We start from the raw sequence: 17162 nt of genomic DNA, 5'->3' as shown, positions 1-17162 counted from the left end.
TTTGTCAGAAGTGAGCACACAATTTTCTTCACATGCCGCGTGAGCAAAAGTGGTTATTATTTTCTTTGACTTGGCACGACCACGATTAAATCAAGCCAAGAGGAAGCCATCCACGACTGGGAATGAAAATAGAGCCGAGGTGACATTGGATAAGGAATGTACGCTTCACTGCATCCTTTTTTGGAAGTTTTTGTGCTGCCAGATGAGGTTTGCATAGAACTTGATCCAGGTGAATCCTGACTCTTCAGGTGGCAGTTTGCTCGTCTGTCGATCTGCAGGTTGAAGATGATATAAATGGTGAGTGTGCTTTTAGTTATTAGGTAACTATGGAAGTTTAACTGTTATCACAATAAACATTCCGACAAGGTTAATTACTGCACTTTCCCAATATGCTATGTCATCAACTTTCCTACGCAGTTGTATAAAGTAAAATCTTATTGGCTGATGACAATATAAATTAGCTTGATACTCAATTTGACCCAACTTTGTGTTTTGCAAAAATAAAACCAATTTGCTGAGTTGTTCTATACAAAAAAAAAGAGTTGATTTGGGCAAAACAACCCAGGATGTAGGGTCAAATTCGGTTGCTTTTAACCCAGCATTTTAAGCATGCAGCCTATAGTATTCCTGATGCTTATTTGTGGTGCTCCACAAATAATTTTTTTATTGTGTTAAAATTGTCTATGCCTAAAAGGCCAAATCTGACATTGAATGGCATTTTTCGATTTTGCCCTCTTTGTTTCTCAAAGTGTCAAACTGGAAAGGTACTCAGCAGTGTCCTGGCACTTCTCTTATTGGTCACCTCTTGTGGAAAACGTAGATGTAACTATCAAGAAATACTGGGCTCGTACAGCGAGGTCATCTTTGTGGAGCTACAGAATCTGGTAATCGGGCTCAGTGGTCTCATTGTGACACAATGGGTTATCAGTCCAAATGTTTGTCATGCTTTGTTTATAGAATTTGACAGATTCAAATGATACGCCCAAAGCAAGGGACCCCTGTCCCGGAAAGGTAGGAGTTGTACTCCCTCACTACGGACATGGCAATGAGTAATAATTATTATTGATTTTTTTTACACTTATTTGTACTGTCACTTATTTGTACTGTCATCAAAAATAGCAGACTCATCACATCCTGCGCTCCATCTTTGTAATGACTCAGCGGATGCGCTGTCAGCGAGGTGTCAATCGCCCCTCGGACCTGGATCGGCCTCTTGACAACATGGAGAGACTCATTGTTCTTAACTGCAGTCCAAATTCCCTGGTGAGATGCCAAGTACTAGGATTGTTAACTGTAATAGTTTATTTTATTTTCATAATTATCAATCACTAATTAGCAAATTACCAAACAAGGGGACAATTAAGGGTCAGACATCCTTTTTGGTTGTAAACTTGAAAATAACAGTGTCAATGTTGAATGGAAGGTCACATCTTTTTTTTCAAATAATAACAGCTTTCTTTCATTATTCCAGGGTAAGACTGTTTCTTGTACAGATGTCAAGAAAATTCAAGGAAAGAAGAGAAATAAGATCAGGTTAATTAAAGCTATCAAAGCACTAATAAATTGTTGGCAGAAACTTCAGAATGTCTCTCTGTAAAGCATATAAAGCTGTGTCACTGATGGCGATTGTCAAACTGACTTATTTTCTTCCCTACACTGAGTATCATCTAGATTTGTGAATGAATGGATGTACAATACGTTGACTGTAAGCATCATCAAAAATATCTTGGCTTCATATATTATTGTGAACATTGTTTTTTATAACTATGTGTCAATTTTCTAAGCTGTTTCTTTTTGTGACGTATTTGTGACCAACCATTCCTGTTAAACATACGTGTTTTCTGCCAAATGTGTCAATTTTTGTTTTTTTGAAAATGTAATGTCTTTGAAACTGTAAAACTGTCAGTACTGGTTCATAACAGCAATTTCAGCAGTAAAAAAAGTTATTCAATACAATCGTAATGGGTACTTTTTTTTTTAGTTTATGTTAGTAGGAACCTTTTCACAAAAACATTTGTTGCTTTCCGGGCTCAATTTACACCAGGACATGCCCGTGCACCGTTTCTTCCGGAAGCGAAACATCACATAAACATCACAACATCACACGATCTAGTTAATCAATCACGAACGATCTATTAAAAATATTATTTCTGTGAATAACGTCTTGCCACAAAAATCGTATCGTAGCGTCATCGTGTCAACTGTGCCGAACACTGAAGAAATTCTGCAAAAAAACGTAAGTATGAACGTATGCAAATGGTAGAAACTAGCAATGACATTTTCCCCCCGTCAAATTTTTTGCCGAATTTAGATTCCAGAAATGGCTAGCAGTAGCAGTGTAGACATGGACCCCGATGTTGCTCGGAGGCTGTTTGAGGAGGGGGCCACCCTGGTCCTGCTTGGAGTCCCTCAGGGCACAGAATTTGGCATTGACTGCAAAAGTTGGAAGGTTGGTCCACGCTTCCAGGGTATCAAGATGATCCCCCCAGGACTGCACTTTCTCAACTACTGCTCTGTCAACCCACCAAGCTGTGGAGGAGAAGTGGGCCCAAAGACCGGCTTGTTTCTCAGTCTGAAACCAAGAGACCTCCTATTGGCTAACTGGAACCCCAAAGAAGAGGATTTTGACTTCTCTGCCACCCAGAATGAGGAGGAAGTGAGCAGAGTCCGAGCAAATTTGCAGGATCTGGACCCATACCTTGGGCCTTATCCTTATGAGGTAATGAGGAAGTGGGTGTCCCTCACAGACCGACTGAGTGAGGAGGTGGCCAAAAACTTGCAGCCGCTCTCTGGACGAATATGTGCCTTCAGCGACGTTATTCCCGAGACAGAGTTCCGACACACAAAGGACCGGGCTGAGCAGCCGAGGAACGACACGGCCTGCCAGACCATGAAGGAGGGACTGGACAGGCTTCCCAAGATGAAGCAGAGGGAGGGGACACAACTACGCTTCTCTGTCATCCCAGAGAAGACTTACCCAGCGGGGGCCACACCTGCCCAGATAACACAGTGCAGCCTGGACCTCACCTACGCCCTGGAGACTGTGCTCAACGAGAACCACCAAGAGAGGCCTCTCGACCTGCTTGGTAAGTGTTTTCCTTGCTCATTACTACTCGTCTTTGTTGACTAAATTTATCATTGGTCGGGTTGACGGATAAAGCAATATCCTTACCGGTTTGTTTATCTATGCTTTGAAGATGTACTATGATTATTTTTACACACGGAGTAATGCTACTCAAGAGTCCGACAAGCAGTTTAAAAAATCTGCGGTGGAGGGGAGGACTTTGTTGAACTTTATGACCCGACCACAAAACTCCTTTCCTAGGTGAGCTGCAGTTTGCCTTTGTGTGCTTCTTGATGGGAAACGTGTACGAGGGCTTCGAGCACTGGAAGCGCCTTCTGAGCCTTCTGTGTCGAGCTGAGACGGCCATGCAGAAGCACAAGGAGCTCTACCTGGGGCTCATTGCCGTGCTCTACCACCAGCTAGGAGAAATCCCTCCTGACTTCTTTGTGGACATTGTTTCTCAGGACAACTTCCTCACCTCCACTCTGCAGGTACCAGCTTCACGGGGCAAAACCCAACCAATGGTTTTATTTCACGCAAGCACATTGAACACTGTGAAACTCACTGACGCGCTGGGGCTCCCCCACCCTCGACACACAAAATAATAATAATGATAATAATACAATACATGAGTTAACCAAACTCAACTTGTTTTTTTTCCTGTCCAGTCAACTTATTATTATTATTTTTTTTTTTCCTGGTAGGACTTTTTCCAGATGGCCAGCGGACCTGGAGTGGACGGAGCGCTCCGCAAAAGAGCGGAGAAGTTTAAAGCCCACCTGACTAAGAAGTTTTCCTGGGATTTCGACGCAGACTTGGACGAGTATTCGCCCGTGGTGGTGGATCTTCCCGAGGGTTTTACTGTGGACTGACTTCGCGTGTACTAAAAGATCAGTCAAGCTCGAGCTTCCATGTCAGATAGTTGTCCCTCACTGTGGTGTTACACATAGTGGAAGCCTGTACATTGTAAAGTTCATACTTGTTTGCAACTTCTTGTCTATATATGTGTTTGAAATTTTTAAAAAGTAGGTATTCTTCCAAAGCCTTTTTCTGTAAATCTGGGAAGAAAAATAAAATACATGACTAAATCAATCTTTTCCTTGAATATGGGTGAACTTCTACTCGAAGTAATGGTAATTTATGGACGGACATCTCCCTATGATCAGTGATGCAGCAATTTAATGTGACGGTGATGCTTCTGTAGATGTAAACAGAAATAATGCGGGTGGGAAAAAAGCAGTTTGGTTTTTGATTTGCAAAATAATAAATATTCTTCCTGTTACACTCTTCAAAAACGGTTATGGAATTCAGGAACAGGCATTTTCTTTTTTCTAAGTTTTTTGTGAAGAGGTTGTCGTAACAGCTTCTGGCACCAGGTGGCAGAATTGGACTTTCAAGAACAAATTGTTTTTCAACTCTAATTTTTTGCTGTCAGTGCTCTGCAGACTAACTGCCCTCTTCTGTAAATTTTGAGTAAACTCGATATAGAAAAAAATGCCAAGATCTTCTGCAGCGATTGACAACCGGTGGTCCTCTCGTAGTCCATGGTGGTATTGCAAATGTTCCGCAGAAATGGAAAATAATTGTTATATTTGTAAAAATAAAATGGAATTCTTATTTAGACTTGATTTATTTTTCCAGCTAATTTTGTGAATTATTTACCTATCTAAATTATGTGAAATGTATCTTAGATTCCCAATATAGACATATAGATGCAAATTATTGGTACAGTCCAATGCTTGATTATGATTTTAGGCTTTGTGACGATGAGAAAAAAAACCCTCTTGAAGAAGTCTGCTTTCACTCGCAAACTCTTTTCCACCGACAATGCTTTTGACTTCTTGACTCAGCAGTTTAATGTTCATTATATGTGACTGAACACGCGAGGTGTTTCACCATGGGTGTATAATGTCAATCAATTATTCATCAACTGATGCTTTTTGATTACTCATGCATGGAGCTACCCTTTTAGGCTTTGTTGATTGTAAACGATCACATGCTGCACACCACCATCTTGTCCTCTCAACACAAAATACCTGAAATCAAGCAATCACACCACATGCTGCACACATCTTTGAAGTGGCATATCTATTACATATAGTGGATATAAAAAGTCTACACACCCCTGTTCAAAAGCCTGATTGACCCCAGCTGTTTTAGTTGGCTTTTGTAGTCACATCTTACAGCACAACTCTGGGTCCATAGAGAGCTTCCATAATGTCATAGGGATCTCATTATTAAGGTCAAGGTAGGTAAAGACCTTCTAAGGTATTACATACTATATCATGGAACACAGAAAAGACAGAAAATATGGAATCTTAACTTGGGGTTAATAAGTGGCACCTCAAAAGGTTGCAGGTGTATGCTGACGCCACATGAGTTTGAATGTGTTTGAAGTTTTATACATCCAAAGTTATAAGAGGGTGTGCACACTTGTGCAACTACATTATCTCAGTTGTTTATTTTTACTCCCTCTCGAAAATGTTTCTTTATCTTCCTCCCATTTAGTGTCACACGTTAAAGGTAAAAAATTGGTGGAAAAAGTTGTGAAATGATTGATCTTGGTCTCAATTTTTTTTCTAGATTGCAAAAACATGGTATTTGAATAGGGGTGTGTAGACTTTTTATATATTCACAGTATGATTTTACATGTTTATTGATACTCTATTTGAACTTTCCATGTAACTGCTTTGTAACTGTAAAAAGAACAACTCCACTATGAAAATGTAACAACTTTCATTGCAACTTCTACTCCTCTAAACTTTTATTTTTATAGTGTCAATAAATGCTTCCTAAAAGTAGGATAATTTCTACCAAAGAAGAGTTTTATATTTTTATATTAAACACATCAATTAAAATTGGGATTAAGCATCATCTAGCCTTTGGTTTACTGAAATGAAATAAATGAATAAAATATGTGATAAGTAATTTAAGGAGTCTCTCCTCTCTGTCCACTTGCTGCCCTTTAATCACCTTTGTGAATTAAGTCGAGTGAGTTGATGGCCAGCTTGTGCTTCATTTTTATGTCCTCCTGCTGCAGTCCCAGTCAAGCATCACGTCTGACACACAATTCGAGATAGGCACATGGACTTTGTCGTCATTGCTGTTGTTGTTGTTTTTTGTCCCCTTCCAGGACATGCAAGCGCAGTTTGGGCTTGGCCAAGTTTGGAAGTTTGGTATCTAGACATATGAACTAGGGCAGGTTGCTAAAAACAAAGGTGGATGAAGTGAAAAATCTTTCTTGGAAAATGTCATAGTGTGTGAACAGTCCAGTTCTGTTTGAATGATCTGCTCAAGTGATTAGCGTCAGGAGCTGAAACCGAAGCGGTACACTTTGGAGGCGTCTGCCATTGTGATCATGAACAAGCGAGCTTGCAAATGCATTTCCCCTGTGGACTCATTGACTGAGTGAACGCCTTTTCAGTGGCACACAAAGACAGTGATAACATCCAATGTTATGTTTCAATGGTGTCATAAATTTGTCTTCACTCAAGAGGTAAAGAGGTTCCATGAGAGCTTAACTTAACATCAGGCAAGTCCTATTTTAATCAAGTTGGGTTTAGACGAGACGCACATCCTTTCCTGTCCCTCATTTCTCCTGGGGCACTGATTCCATTAGATAGATGTTGCTCCCCCTACACCTGCCCATCACATGACTGATTGCTAACTTCCCTTTTTACCGACTGTTGTCTTTGGCAATGACACCCTAAACCGTGCGTGAACTCTGGCAGACCTTGTCATAGCAGACAGGATCTGAATACCGGGCAACCACACAACACTTCTGCTCATTGTTTTTCCACCCTGCCTCTGTTTTCTTGTTCTGCTTCAATCAGTTGAGGTGACACCCTGTTCTTGTGTTGCCACATGTTAAAGTACAATGTATACATCTTTTGTTCACATCTTTATCCATTCACGCTAATATTAAGATCCATGTTTTGGTAGTGTAATCTGAATAGATTACCTGTCTGTTGAGTTACCCATGCATGCAAACTTTCACATGCAGTACTAGAACCACCTATCTTATGGTGTCTGTGGATCAACCAATTTACAACTGACAGATGGGGATGTAGCTCAGTGGTAGAGCGCATGTATGAGGTCCTGGGATCGATCCCCAGCATCTCCAGGTTTTGGTAGCTCAATCTGAATAGATTGTCTGAGTGAAACATGCATTCCACCTGAATTTCACATGCATCGAAAGCAATCACTTGCCCATATAGCTCAGTGGTAGAGGCCATGCTTGGTGTGCGTGAAGTCTTAGGCTCAATCCCCAGCATCTTCATGTTTTGTTAGCTCAATCTGAATAGATTATCTGACTGATGTTGAGTTACCCATGCATGTAAAGTGAACTTTACGTGCAGCGCATAGAATCACCTATCTCATGGTGGCCGGGAAACAACCACTCAACTGTTAGAAGATGGGGATGTAGCTCAGTGGTGGAGCGCATGCATGAGGTCCTGGGATCGTTCCCCAGCATCTCCATGTTTTGGTAGCTCATTCTGAATAGATTACTTGTTTGATGAGTTAACCACGCATGCCACCTGAATTTCAGACATATTTACCATTTAAACAGTCACAGAAAAATCAAGCAAGCCAGCAAGCTATTCTCACATCGGACGAATAAATCTTTCTCTTCCTGTCTTCTTTGTATACTTTTACCCCCTCATAAATTTTTCTTGTCGTATTCCGCATCCTCTTCTCCTTGTCCTGACTCATGCTGAGTTACGGGACCGTCTTCCAAAGTAACAGCAGGAAATTCTGATTTTAACCTTCCTTCTCTTCTCCATCCTGCTTCCACTCCCAAATGGACTGAATGCACCCTAGCTTTCTGGAGTTCATTTATAATCAAGAACAGATCTCAAAAGAACATTCATTCTCATCAAGGTGTGTTTATTATGAAGTACAAATCTTTAAATTAACATTTTTGTTTGGACCTGCTGGCCAAAATCCTGGCTCGAGCTATTTCTGCTTCATCACTGCAGGCAAAACGACCTAATCGGACATGTTTTTGTACATGTGACTGTGTGGTAGAAGTTGTGGCCAGTCTTACTCAAACCAGGTGGCCAAGTGTTTGGCTCACAGGAAGCCATTTTTCTTTCTTTCCAACCACTGGGAATAGACACAATCCTAAAATGCGCACGGTAAATAGTTTGATGCAAAATAAGCGAGAGCAGATGCCATAGATGAATTTAGGAATATCTGACTAATTTGCTGGCTAAAGTTTCCATGTAGCTAAATTATGCCAGTCAAGTGTGAGTACGATAGGTAGGTAGATAGGTAGGTAGGTAGATAGGTAGGTAGGTAGGTAGATAGGTAGGTAGATAGGTAGGTAGGTAGATAGGTAGGTAGATAGGTAGGTAGATAGGTAGGTAGATAGGTAGGTAGGTAGATAGATAGGTAGGTAGATAGGTAGGTAGATAGGTAGGTAGGTAGGTAGATAGGTAGGTAGATAGGTAGGTAGATAGGTAGGTAGATAGGTAGACAGGTAGGTAGGTAGGTAGGTAGATAGGTAGGTAGATAGGTAGGTAGATAGGTAGGTAGATAGGTAGGTAGATAGGTAGACAGGTAGGTAGACAGGTAGGTAGACAGGTAGGTAGACAGGTAGGTAGATCGATAGATTGCATCAAAAATTAAACCTCACTCAGTAGACTCATTTGGCTGTGTGTCATGGAGTGAACGGAGCTGAGCGACAAAATGCAGCTTCGACCACAGTTCAATGAACGAACTCAAAAGACAAACTATAGATGCTCGACTAGGGATGCGAATAACTGAACAGAACTGGCAAAGACGGGAACCAAAAGAAACAAGAAGACAAGAGACGAGAACAACCCGAAAGGGAGTGACACGCCGACAGGACTTAAATACATGACAGGTAACAAGAGGCAGGGTGAGAATGATCACACTAATCATGGGCACACAGGAGGGGAGGGGCGAGCACACAGACACGTGAACCAAAACTATGACATTAAAACAAGGAAAGAAACCGTGACAGATAATAATACAATAAAACAATAATTTAGTTATTAATAGAACATGGAAGATAATGAAGTTACCAAATTAATTATAGGCAAAATGTTAGCTTTTTACATCTGCAGCTGGAATACAGTACAAAAGTTAAATTTTCCTTTAATAATTTTGGTTTTAATTTCTTTTATGTCGGTCTGTCAAAATGTTGTCTTCTTGTTAAACCTGTCTATGTATGAGACATAATATTTGGAAATGATAAATGTAGTGTTTTTACATGATTCCTGACTTGGATTAGAGAATTGTTTGACTGAGTTCATCTAATGAGTCAACAGCATTGATAAACGCAACATCCTTTATACTGACGTATCATACAAAAAAAGCAACAGAGCTTTTCCCTTTGGTTAAACTACTGACGCCAACATGCTTTAAGTGGGTTCAAGGCTAATCCACTGTAATTCTTCACTTGCCATACTGGGAATTCCATCATACCATTTCAGCAGTCATGCTGGGTGGACACACGGTGCCTCAAGTTAAACATCTCGGTCTGTAATGCTCATATCCTTACCTCAACAACGGATAACGTGAGAAAACAGTGCAGATTGGCACGCCACCCTTGCTTGAATGCTTTCTCTCCGTCTCTCTCTCTCTCTCTCTCTCTCTCTCTCTCTCTCTCTCTCTCTCTCTCTCTCTCTCTCTCTCTCTCTCTCTCTCTCTCTCTCTCTCTCTCTCTCACACACACACACACGCACTCAACAGATGGAGAGTTTGGGCTGTCACGTGTTCTGTGATTGTTGGGGCATATGCATATAGTTCATATCCGGTTCAGCGTGGAGCCGGACTTTGTTTGTCTTTCAGATTCCTGGATGAGGCTTTAAATCCATACCATCACTGCTTGGGGAGGTATTCATCCTAACCCTTCTCAAAGCCATGGGAGCCATAGCACCCCCCCAAACATCATCATAAACATCTGTACTATAGTAAAATAAAGGAAAAAAATTCTGTTAATGTGACAGTCCTGACAGTTTCCAGTGACAAACTGCCACACTCTCCTTGTAAACTCCGTTTACTGTTGCTTTGTTGGTATCGAGGATATTTTGCCTGGAGCGCCTCATATTGTAGCCTACCACTCGTGAATGGATGTTATTAAAAAGGCATGAAGAAAGCTTTGGGTCAAGGACAAGGTCACTGGTCCTCCATTTACCAGAACCCCTTTTTTTATTTCTATAAGTGATGGATTGACCATGTGAACGGTGTGGCAAATCTTGTAAAACTGGATTCTCCTTTTTCTGCTTCAAAGGCAATCGAATGCATGAAATTTTACGCAACAGGCCGAGAACAGCCTTACCTATACGTTCTGAACAGCTGGCCTAAATTGAGTTGAAAGGTCATTTTTCACAAACACCTGTCCAGCAGGTGAAACTGTATCATTGTTTAAGTTGACCGCTGCTTGAAAAAAAATCGATTTATTTGTATTCTTTTAGAGTCTTTATAAGAGGCTTTTTTTATTTGTTCCAAATTTGAAAATACATTAAATAGAATGAATAAATTCCCTGATTCTAACCTTCATCTTGGTCAGTGACTCTTGAATAAACTTGTGCTCCATCATCCCACCTGACAAGATTCAGGGCAGGATTCCAATTTTGATTAAAATGTAATATTTGTTTGTGTGTGTTAGTCATGGATTATGCTGCCAGATGGAGGGTGTGTCAAACCTCTACTTAGATGAGCTCCAATGCTTTCTTTGTACATTTTTTTATAGAATTATTGACACAACACTCAATTCACTGATTTTATTCCAAACTGTATTACGGCAGGAATATTTCACCGAAAGACTTGATAGCTCTCCTGAAATAGATAAACATGTAAAAATGGTAGAAAAAAAAATGGGACAAAGGGGAAATTCACTTCAGAGATAAAATACTTCTCCACTACGGTGTCATATTGAGAGTGTGATGATATTGAAACGAATATAACACCATGTGACTGCACCCCCTCCCCGCCTTGTCCATCCCCTTTCATGCATGCCCGCCGTTCTGATCCTGCCCCAGAGTCGGTGAAGAGAGATTATTACGAGTGGAGGTAGATCCCTCTCCCTATTTAGACGCTCGGCTTGAAAAACGACAGACAGGTAAAAACCAATTGTAATTGGTGGTGATAGCGGCACTAACGGCACTGAGCGTACGTATATGGTGCTACCCACACGTCTTCCACGCATGCTATAGTCTGCTGGAGCCTGAAAAAAAGGAGGTGATCCGGTCAAACGTCAAGGGGATCAAGGCTCGGGCATCTGCACTCCTCCTGTCGTAAGAGATTCCAGGTCGAGCAAAACATTTACAATGCGCCCTCAACAATTGCATTCCCCACATACCTGCCCCCTCCACTGACAAGGCCACATGCACAGGTCACAAGGCCACAACAGGGAGCCGATTTATGTGTATTAAGCCAAATCCCAGATGACATTCCCGTTCCCCATTATTCGCAGATTCATCTTTTGCCACAGAGGGAATACCGGTTGAGTCAAAGGAGGCCAGAGAGGAAAGGCTGGGGATATTTGGGTGAGGAGTTTCAACCCTCATGCGCACTGACCTTTGACCCACTGAGGTAAACCTCAGGCAAGCTCAGCAGGGACTGACCTTCTGACAGACTAATTAGTGTGAACGATAGCGTACAATCTATTCCGGTTGCTTGAGCTTGAACTTATCAAATAAGGCGTTGGACGCGCCAAGTGGCTGAGTAAAGATGCCGACTTGAGGGATGATAGGCTCTTTGATGTTCTGATAAAAAAATACCTCACCCTTCTCGGCTGAGTGACTTTTTGATTGCCACATGGACCATTCGGCTTGATGGAAGCTTAGGTCAGTACCGCGGTTTTCATTTCAGCCCTTGGCACCGTTCTTCTGCTTTTTTGCTACGAATTGGACTGTATAGAAAATGTAATGAGTTCATACCATACGCATGATACTACACTGTGCACTGTACCTTAGTGTTATCAAAAGGATTGATACTTTAAAAAGTTTCAATACTTACATGTGACTTCAGAATACAATATCTATTTGTCATTGATGCTTCCGGCGTGACCACTTGGCAAGGAGTGCAGCCGACCCGGCAGCCAGGAGAGTCCTCATTGCAACCCATCTTGCAGTTCCACTGTTAAGTTGTTAGGTATGGCCAGTGTGGTGTTGGCAAGACAGCAAAACACAGCCAACACAAGACTAGAAGAACGTGACATCCACACAGGAAAGGTTAGTTCAATTCACAATTAATAATGACTTGTAATGCACTGACACAAACCCAAATCCACCAAGCCTCAATTTAGACAATTTAGTCCATTTATTCCTTAAAGTGCAGGTAAATTGCAACTCTCCCATATGTGTGTTGACTTCAGCATAAATAGTGGATTCAAGTGGATGGCAGACCCCTGCAAAGCAACACCTGGAAGCATTTATTTGTTGCTGTCTATGGTCTTCCTTTCGAACCACACACACATGCACACACACACGCACGCAATAAGCACACATTATCACACAGGTTCAAACGTAGGGAACGAATGGGAAAGTGAATACATTCACTTCTAAGTTTGTAAGTTGCACAGGCTTTGGGCCACAAGGCTAAAGTGGCCTCTGATTGCTGTTCCCAAGTGTGCTTGATAATTCACTGTATAAGTACAGTCTGCTCAATTAAGTTACAGCCAGGTCATTTGGTTTCATTTGGTACAATTAACAAAATAACCACTGCATGATTTATAATGTGCATTACACCTCAGTTGGAAAGGGGCTGCCACGAGAGGAGAGTACAGTGCGTAGAGTGCAAGCCTCTCTAAGTGTTGATTGGGAAGGTTAGAATAATTTCCATTCCGCCATCAATTAAGTTCAGTTGGAGCAAATCCAACGGCTTTCCATTACGCTTCACTGCTAAATGTGTTTGAAGGACTCTACTGAGTAAAATTATTTTATTTTGATGCAGAATGTGCTTAGTTATGACCATAGCTCTTGGTACCTTGGCCTTTAATATACCATTGAGGACAATAAGCATTTGCAAGTGTGCGTGTGTGTATGTGTGTGTTTGTGCATGTGTGCAAGCTCATTACTAAGCACGGACTCCCCTTCATCTGGCAGTGCAAAAGGAAACTTCCAGTACCACGTGACATTTCAAGAGTTGTTTATGATACTTGACTTACACAAGGTACATTTAGTCATTTGGATCCAGTCAGAAGAATTCAGTATGTCAAGTCAAACTAAATAAATCAAGTTTATGCAATCAGAAAGAAGAATTACAAAGGGATAATGCACTGTATGACTTTCCCCATAGTTTTCACTGTATCATTGATCTTGAAGCGGTTGGGATGAGGATCAGCACCTCCAAATCTGAGACCATGGTCCTCAGAAGGACAAGGATGGCTGGTAATGAGATCCTGCCCCCAAATCTTTATTGGGTTAATACTAAATACCACAAGCTTTCAGAGTCCCTGCAAGCGTAATGTGTTCAATGGTACTGTGGACTGTATTCTAAACTTTAAATATAATTTCTGTCTGTGGAATGAACTTGACTCCAGCTTCAGTCTTTTGGAGTTGCACCCATCGCGTGCTTGCATACACTTTTAGTATGTCACATGGGTCCTCTCAGCTGCTCGCCCTTCATGTTAAGATCACAAAGGGCGAGCATGAGGAGCAGATATTGTGTTATAATTTGCTCGGCCAGTCGTTTGATATCAAGATCATGTGGTTCTGTTGATGACATTTTCATGTTGTTACAGACCTTATGTAACAGCCTGGTCGGCATGTGCTCTTACATCAGCAAGGACGGGACGCTCGTGTCCTCAGAGTGAAAAGCGTAGTATTCTAAGCAGGAAATGTGGCATCGCAAAGGCCAAACTGATCTTGAAAGTCTAGTGTGAACATTAAAAATCATAGATTGACTATACCATCTGTCTGGTTCTAACACTGGAAAGTAAAGTTTCTGGAGATTTTGGCAAGGATGCAAGTTGGATTAATAAACAATGCAGGGAATTTAATAGTTAGCCAGGTTCACATCTGTTTTTTGTTGGACCATCAGGACATGAAACTAAGTTCTTAGACAGTTTAGATAATAAATGGGAATGCTTTTTTCAATGGCACTGGTGTAATATGTGTTTAGCTTGAATTCTGTTTAACAAATGGAGGCCACCCTACTTTACCTTGACAAAAAGAAAAAGGATGTCGGGGTGCACGGGACTACCACTGATCAGAGACTGTTGGGCATTTTTTGAAATAATATGTAACCTTTAAGAACACATATTACACTTTAATGTTTTGATCAAATGTGTTTTCTTTGGTAATGTCAATTCCTTCTTTCTTGAATATAGTATAACCCGGTCCTGATTAAACCTGGATTTATTGAGGGCTGCCATTAGGGGCAAACCTCCAGTAACTGGGAGAAACTTTCATCACATAAAAGCCAGACCAATTTGGATTGGTTCACAGCCTGGTCATGTTTGTTTCAGGATGGGCAAAATTGGTCAATCCAGCTGCCCCATAGGGTTAATGTGAATTTCGCTAATTTTAAAGATCTTATCAAAATTTTTTTCCCACAGATTAATATGACCATGGAGCTAATGGCTATCCACAGAGTGTAGTATTTAAAGAACTGTTACTCAACTGTTTTGCCTCTTACAAAAATAAACAGGGTTTCTTAAAAATAAATGATTCATTGTTAGTTATTTTCTGCCACACGCTGCAGTTGAATGGAGCAGTGTTTCCCAACCTTTATTGAGCCGTAGGTATGTACATTTACATTAGAATAATCTCACTTAACACAACTAAACAAAACACATTTTTTTGTAGTTATAAAAAAAAAAAAAGATCGTCACACCAAAGAAGTGAAATTGGAACATTTCACAAGGCACACCTGTTGCTTTTGGTGAGCACAGTGGATGGGAATCACTGGAATAAAGAACTCTTTCATCATAATGGTCCGCTAACCAGATGCAACAATGATAGTTTCCATTTAGTGTTCCAAATGTGCTCTTGAAGCACATGATTTACAGTGTGTGCTACTCTTACTTTTCTACTCTAATGCTCTGCCTCTATCGACTCACGTGTACACGATTCTGTCTGCACGCCACAGAATCTTGTGCCCACTTGTACCAGCATCCAGGCAATGCCTGCTGGGTTCATTTAGAATCCCTCCTGGCATGAGGCCACACAGACACATGACCTCCGCAACTTGATTTGGAAGAAAACCTTCATGAATTCCCACACCAAAACAAAATGGCAATTCTGCTGCCCCCCGTGCATATTTGGGGTACTCAAACTTGTCAACATGCATTAGCGAGTCATTCAAGAAGACACGCATGCATAATGTTGCACTTAGAGTCAATAAGAGTTTGGCAGGTGGAAAGAAATGGCTTCATGGGTCATGTGTTGTTTGTGAGTCAGTGAACTGTGTGACAGTGAGCCTAACAGCTCCTCTGCAGGGCACGTCTCCATCTGGGCCGTTCATATCAGAGCAGTGCTGTAATGACTGCGTTTAAAAATATACTTGGGATCTGAAAGAGCGAGAGAGGAGTAGTACAAAAAATAATGAAGTGGAAATATTTCCATGAGTGAAAGACAATCCGTTTAGGATTCTTGAATTCCAGACTCCCCACCGTGGCCTGAAAGCGACCAGGATGAGATCATGTGAAAGTAAAGAACAGCCATTAGGGGGTGATGTGCAGGACACGCCGCTTTGACTGACATTTCATTTGTATTTTATCTCAAGAATGGCTAATGAAAGCACAAGTCAACTCAACATGAACCAAGTTTGGCGCTATTCTCCTCATCCATTCAAAAGGACACAATGCATCGCTACATGAGCAAGATTTCTTTGGCCAAAGTAGCAAAGGAAAAACACGTCTAAGAGGAAAAACCTTGGCTCGAGCCAGACTCACTGCGGGGTGGCATTTGGCCTCAACCACTTGGTTAGAAAGGGCTGATTGGAGAGCAAAACAAAATACAGTAACAATATAAATAGTCCACGGTGATAGCAGTCATTGTAACTCATATAGGAGCAGCTACTAATTCTTCCAGTAGCCACTAGTTTTACGACTATTCAAAATGTCATTTCACCAATGCGACATTGCAGATTACAGCCAATCAAAATGCAAATGAGCTTTCAAATATGGTAAAAGGACATTTGCCGATTTTAAGAGTGCGAGACACAGCCGACAGTTGAAGATATGAAAAAACCTGTAGTCAAAATGTACACGAGCAATAGAGTAGTACATACTGAGTACATTCAAGTAAATGGGAGTAAGCCTTTCAGTATGTCCCCATTCTTGTCTTTATTCTCGCTCATGTCCTCGCTCTGTAACAACCTTTCCATTCCATACTTGTCATGCTGTCTTTTTATGGTTTAAGAAAAGTGATAAAGTACAATTACTGCATGTGCAGTCTCAAAAGCCCATACAGGTTCACCGTTTAATATGTGGGGCTCCCATACCTCAGTGTTTAATGTGCGGGGGAGGACCATGGTCCGATCCAAGTCAGGTTTGATAGCACTGCACAGTATGCAGCAGGAGTTAGAGGGAGTAGGGAAATATTTTTCTAATAAAAATACCCATTGTTTGCCATCTGAGGAAAACTTTTTGTGTCGTCTAAATATATTGCTCTTGAGGTCTGCTCTTAAACAAAATTGGTAAAGACACTTGCTGACTGTTCACACAGATATTGCACTTGTACTAAAATCAGAGGCTAAACAAAAACTGCCTTCAACAACTATGATATAAAAAATGATTTCTTATGCTCTGCTGCTTTACATAAATCTTCAAATATCCAGGAATTATTGTACAATGGAAGGCAAGAACACAATTCAAATAAAAATTCAATCCAAGACTTGAAATGGAATGTGTCCCACATTGACCACAAATACAACAATAAATAATACTGAATCCATCCAGAAGAGATTTAGGTTTAGTTTGTCGAAAACAGTCAACAGGGGATCCATCATGTTGCAAGCACATGCAAAATGACTCATGCTTTATCTCTCGATGCGTGTGAAACCGTTTTGTTTACATGCACACAAAATCAGTGCATTGGGCAACATTGTCAGGAAGATTTGTTGTGATTATCTGCTGACATTTCTCTTTGAGGATAACATGATATACAAATGTACTTTG

The 17162-nt window shown here is 41.0% G+C and overlaps 2 protein-coding genes across 3 annotated transcripts; both read left to right on the top strand.

Annotated features, from left to right (window-relative positions):
• The first annotated feature begins 39 nt into the window (after positions 1 to 39).
• LOC148401765 (uncharacterized) lies at positions 40 to 1956 on the top strand. Of its 2 annotated transcripts, none has more exons than XM_088369180.1 (5): positions 40 to 297; positions 750 to 884; positions 958 to 1011; positions 1123 to 1263; positions 1472 to 1956. In XM_088369180.1, exons 1-5 carry the CDS (start codon positions 295 to 297, stop codon positions 1595 to 1597), a joined length of 459 nt encoding a protein of 152 aa, XP_088225306.1. In that variant the 5' UTR covers positions 40 to 294; the 3' UTR covers positions 1598 to 1956. The 2 variants fall into 2 exon arrangements, with proteins under 2 accessions (XP_088225306.1, XP_088225304.1); XM_088369178.1 differs by having other exon boundaries at positions 53 to 297; positions 1120 to 1263.
• A 72-nt stretch (positions 1957 to 2028) lies between these two features.
• Positions 2029 to 4685, top strand: aar2 (AAR2 splicing factor). Its single transcript, XM_088369795.1, has 4 exons — positions 2029 to 2236; positions 2312 to 3086; positions 3326 to 3555; positions 3769 to 4685. Exons 2-4 carry the CDS (start codon positions 2321 to 2323, stop codon positions 3934 to 3936), a joined length of 1164 nt encoding a protein of 387 aa, XP_088225921.1. The 5' UTR covers positions 2029 to 2236; positions 2312 to 2320; the 3' UTR covers positions 3937 to 4685.
• Positions 4686 to 17162: the final 12477 nt, after the last annotated feature.

The sequence above is a fragment of the Syngnathus floridae genome, chromosome 2, assembly GCF_059516105.1.
Source record: "Syngnathus floridae isolate MCC-2025c chromosome 2, RoL_Sflo_1.0, whole genome shotgun sequence".
Taxonomy (NCBI): Eukaryota; Metazoa; Chordata; class Actinopteri; order Syngnathiformes; family Syngnathidae; genus Syngnathus; species Syngnathus floridae.
The sequence above is the reverse complement of the archived record's forward strand: the minus strand, read 5'-3'. Positions and strand labels throughout refer to the sequence as shown.

What these genes read in the sequence shown, in the direction of transcription:
- LOC148401765 (XM_088369178.1), top strand. An exon ending in TTGTGGAGCTACAGAATCTG is followed by an intron (nt 885 to 957) that starts GTAATCGGGCTC and finishes CTTTGTTTATAG; the next exon opens with AATTTGACAGATTCAAATGA. An exon ending in GGGACCCCTGTCCCGGAAAG is followed by an intron (nt 1,012 to 1,119) that starts GTAGGAGTTGTA and finishes CATCAAAAATAG; the next exon opens with CAGACTCATCACATCCTGCG.
- aar2 (XM_088369795.1), top strand. Translation starts at nt 2,321, where the DNA reads ATGGCTAGCAGTAGCAGTGTAGACATGGACCCCGATGTTGCTCGGAGG. An exon ending in GAGGCCTCTCGACCTGCTTG is followed by an intron (nt 3,087 to 3,325) that starts GTAAGTGTTTTC and finishes CTCCTTTCCTAG; the next exon opens with GTGAGCTGCAGTTTGCCTTT. An exon ending in TCCTCACCTCCACTCTGCAG is followed by an intron (nt 3,556 to 3,768) that starts GTACCAGCTTCA and finishes TTTTCCTGGTAG; the next exon opens with GACTTTTTCCAGATGGCCAG.